Raw genomic sequence first — 5,000 nt, forward strand, 5'->3', positions numbered from 1 at the left:
TGTGTGGATAGTCATGTAAATTTGTAGGTGTAAGCATGTAAGTATGTCTCATTTAAAATGGACAGAGCCAGTGGGGCCAGGAATTTGAAGACCATACAATTTTTCAGTTTCCTTAAGAACTTAGCCCTTGCACTTGGCTTGGTTTCTAGTTGGATTGACAACTCATAGGACTATTGATCAGAGATTTAGAACTGAAATCAATTATAGAGATCATGTCCAGCCACAGTTTAGAATGACTCATCTACTTGTTCTAAAATCACACAGCTGATATCTAAGGCAGGATTTGAACTTAGTTCTTTCTAACTTTAAGTTTATTCATTGTGTTATCTACCTAAGAAAGTTCAAGTCAAGTTAAGAAACATTTATTAAGAGCCTACTATGTCAGGTACTATGAGATAACAAAAAATGTGAAAATTTGTTCTTGCTCTCAAGGAACTTACAAAATCCATAATAATCGGGGCTTCCCCCTCCTCCTTACCACTCAGTCTTGTGGGGGGGTCAGACAATAATATTGACTCTTACCTCACTGTAGATCTGACTGGAAGGGAATAGGGTCTTAAAGGAGGAGCCAAATCCAATGATGTTGAACAGACAAGTTGGCATGAGACTCTTGAGAATGAGTATCAAAGCTTCCTGGGGAGGGAAAAAAAGAGTTATTAGAGGTCTGGGGAGGAGGGATTAGTGTCTGGTTGGCAGAGTTTGGACACAGCATGCTTCCCTCCTGAATTTTCATTCCCTGTAGTCCATTTCCCTCCCTCAACTCAAAAGAGCAAACAGTTGCTATTAAACCCAACTGTTCAACTGTGGAATGGAGTCCTCTTGCCTTGGCATGATAGTGGAGTGCCTAATCACTCAATATATTCAAGAAGAGAATAGAATTGCAGGCTTTGTGGAAAAGCTAGACAGAAAGACATTTCTAATTCCTTCTAAATCTACTATTTGAAAGCTCTAAAGTGCTAGTGTTCCAAGATTTCATGGTTCTGGGAGCCAATGATTTTAATATTCTAATATTCCATTATTCTAATGTTCAGGAGGCTGTGATTTTCAGATAGGAGCCCATGGTTCTAAGATGAGAAGATTCAGAGAATCTAAGATGTTAATGACTACTAAGTAGTTCTTCAAATCCTCACTAACAGCTATTGTGTCCCTTTTGTACCTTCCTTAGACAAAATGCTTCCTGTTCCTTCATTGGATGCTCATCTGGTATGATCCCAAGGCTCTCCACCATCTTGGTCAGTCTGCTCTGGATGCTCTCCAATTTATCATCCCCCTCCCTGCCCAACATTTAATATATATACTTGAGCACAATATTGCACATGAGATCTGCCAAGGACGGAATAGAATGAGACCCACTTTCCTTCTCTTCCTAGATAGAAATATAGCCTTAACATACATTAGCTCTTTTGCTTGCCATATATATCATGTCTATTTCATTGACTCACCTTGAACTTGGAATCCCCTAACACCTTAAGATCTTTTTTAGGTTAACTGCTGGCTTAGTTCAGACCTCCCTGAATCTTATACTTGATTTCATGAACCTATGTATAAGACTTACACTAATCCTTATTAAATTTCATGTTGTTTTATACACATATGTATATATATTCATACACACATAATCTTGGTCAGGGTTTTAAGTCTATCAAGATATTTTTTTGAATCCTGACTGTCAACCAAAGGGTTAATTTTCCCTCTTAGCATTGTGCGATTTACAAATTTGGTAAGCAAGCCATCCATTTATTTATTCAAGTCATTGATAAAAATGGTAAAGAGAGCAAGGCCCACTGCATCCCCCCAGTGCAGAAACCTTCCTTCCCCGATGACATCTAAACATTCCTGATAATTCTTTGGGTCCAGTCATTCAGCTAGTTCCATTTCCACTGCCACATCTCTTCTTTTCAGAATAGCACAAGAGATTCTATTTAATGCCTTATTAAAATCTAGACAAACTTTAATTACAGTCTTCCACTGATCAATAAGTCTAATAACTCTGTCAAAAAAAACAATAATAACTAAAACAATGATTTAACTAAGAGCTTTGAAGTTTACAAAAATACTTTACATATGTGAGCTCATTTGACCCTCACAACAATCTGTGAGGGAGGTGCTATTATTATCCCTATTTTACGATTGAGAAAAACTGAAGAGCAGAGAAATTTTGAGTTGTTAGTACATAGAATATCCAAACCTACCTTCAATTGTAATTTGGCAGTGCTCTGTTATACTAGCCAGCTTCTTTAAATGAGGTGAATTAATTCTGTATGGCCTGTTTACAATATCAGTCCTTGAAAAATCCCTCTAATATGGTTCACCTTGGCCTGAGTGCTAGGACCCATAAAATGCAGCTGGAAGCTCTTTTATCATTTCCCTCCCTATTTCTCTTCAATTTCAATGCCTTATTAGTCACTTTTGTTCTGCCTTTTCCAGTCCTTGCTGGTCAGAAGCAGATCCTGAATTGAAATTCCCTTCCTTAGTTCTTCTGCCTTTTAAAGGATGAAATCATCATTAACATAAGCTAAAAAATGATTAGCAGGCCTACTTTTGGCAGAGAAAGATGCTGAAATATATGTGGAAAATCGAAGCCTCTTAGTACTATTATAAGATGCTGCTGTGTCAAGCTTGTGATGTTTCCTAAATTACTCCTTTATTTCCTCTTTCTATTCAGGTGGCATCTATGAATGAATGAATGAACAGCACTTACTGTACCCTACACTGTATTAACTGCTGGGGATAAAACCATAAAATCAAGACTCTCATAATTTTGTTGATTACAAATATTCTTTTTTTCTATTTCTATTAGTCTCTAATTATGTACTTTTTTTTTTTTGGAAGGGGGAAGCAATCAAAGTTAAGTCACTTGGCTAAGGTCACACAGCCAGCTAGTGTCTGAGGCTGGATTTGAACTCAGTTCCTCTCAAATCCAGTGGTCTACTACCCACTGTGCCATCTAGTTTCCCTCAGATATTTTTACCATGCTTCTCTTCTCTTGTTTACTGGTTTTCTTCACATGAGTACATTCCCTTAATATACATTACTCTTTCCCTTTCCTACCTTTATCTTGTCCCTTTTGAATTGCATATTAGGTAGTGTACCATATTTTAGACACAGGTTTCATTCTCATGAAGTCTCACTGATGTCAATGAGGGCAAATCTGTCCCTTTACTTTAGAATCTCTAGTTCATTTTTGTTAATCTCCTGTATTTTGTATATTTGTATGTAGACATTTGAGGTCAGGGGGCTATGTCCTTCCTTAGATCATGTTTCCTGTGGATGTTCCTGCCTGCTGTTATTATTTTTAAAATTATAACTATTCTCTAGGGTAGCTAATTTAGTTTATGCACATAGGCGACTCCCCGCCCCCCGCCAATTCTTTTTCAACTTAAATGTTTAAAATTAAATTTCCAAAGCTCCCCAAAATACATCTTATTAGTCTTTGGTGGTGGTTTTTATTCCTGGAACTATCATAATCATATTTTAAGTTATAATCTAGAAACCAAAACACTGTTCTCAAATACCACTTTTTCAACTATATGATCACTTCTCAAATCCATCTTTCCCTTCTGAAGTCTGGGTCTGTGATTTGGGTCTCTGAAAATACCATTCTCCAGTGCCATTAATATCTTAAGTTTCTTGCCTAAGACTTCATAGTAATGCTTCCTAGACTCCTTCTAACAGTATTGTTTGTGCTCACTTGAAATACCGCAAGTATATTATAGTTATTAGAGTGTATGGTGTGACCAGAGGGGACTGGAACCTTTTCTGTGAGGACTTTCTGAGCCCTTTTTGGGGCTTCTCATCTACTTTTGATATCCACCTTCACACAACTCTCATATGTAGCGCTAAGAAACCATAGCATGCATAGTATCATCCCCTGGGTGAAAACATCTAGGCAATTGGCTAATGCAGAGGCCGGACCTCTGAGAGAAGTATCCTTGAAAGAAGGATACTTACAACAAGGTGTTAACTCAGTGGAATTGATGAGATGATGGTTCTTTAGTATACATATACTTAGTACTTAGTATGGTGATGTAATGGTTCTTTAGTTCATACATATTCAGTATGCTGTGATGATGTAATTGTAATAGGGTATTTAAGGGCTAAGAAGGACTGGAAATAAGGTATTCCATTTTTGACTATTCTCCTGGTGGCTCTCCTGCCTCCTGTACTCCTCCACTAAGATCAAGACTGGGCCAGAATAAAGACTCTGGACTCTATTCCTGACCAAGGCCCATCTGCAGGACCTCCAGAAAGCTAGCCCAATCATTACAGGCTAAGACAAGTTGAGGATAACCAATGGATTTCAAATCCACTGATGAGATGGGTAAATGTCTATCCCAAACATGTAAAGATTTTCCCTGGTGGAACAGATGGATGAGATCAATTTGTTCCAATGACCATGAAAGCAACTGAAGTAGGCACTGTGGAACACTTAGAGCTTAATTAGGCATTGAAAATGCCAAGGTCACCCACTGAATCCCAGGCCATTGCTAATCTTCTTGACTTGTCCTGCAAAGAGAGAGGCTGATGACTTTGAGCATTTCTGCTTCACTTAAATCCAATTCATTTGCAAGGTGACATGACACTAATGTCATTGGTCCTCTTCAAGAATGAAGGATAAATAATAATAATAATCATTAAATGGCTTGCCACTAGATCACCACTATTACTTTCCTTACCCAGTAGGAACATGATTCTTTTAGTCCTCTTAACCCCAACCTGGCTTGTGATAGTTGAGAGAAGGGAATGACTATAATAATAGTGTATCAGCAATATTATGTGATGAAAACAAAATGGAAGCAAGGAGACCTGAGTTATAGTCCCTATAATCAATATATTGTATTATCTTGGGCAAGTCACTTAATTTATCTGAAATCTCAGTTTTGAGATCTATAAAATGGAAAATTGGACTAGATAATCTCTAAGATCTTTTACAAATATAACATTTTATGTTCTATGGTTCCTCAGCTCTAATATTCTATATTCTAATGCTCTTCAAGCTG

At 37.4% G+C, this 5,000-nt stretch overlaps 1 protein-coding gene across 3 annotated transcripts in view; it reads right to left on the reverse strand.

Moving 5' to 3' along the window:
• The window catches only part of VWA5B1 (von Willebrand factor A domain containing 5B1), a 117,997-nt gene that overhangs the window by 41,749 nt on the left and 71,248 nt on the right, over positions 1-5,000 (reverse strand). For all 3 annotated transcript variants that reach the window (XM_074306040.1, XM_074306038.1, XM_074306039.1), the window contains one exon: positions 523-633. In XM_074306040.1, the coding sequence (XP_074162141.1) occupies positions 523-633 (111 nt within the window). The remainder of the gene's footprint in view (positions 1-522; positions 634-5,000) is intronic.

Source organism: Sminthopsis crassicaudata, chromosome 3 (assembly GCF_048593235.1).
Source record: "Sminthopsis crassicaudata isolate SCR6 chromosome 3, ASM4859323v1, whole genome shotgun sequence".
NCBI classification, from domain to species: Eukaryota; Metazoa; Chordata; class Mammalia; order Dasyuromorphia; family Dasyuridae; genus Sminthopsis; species Sminthopsis crassicaudata.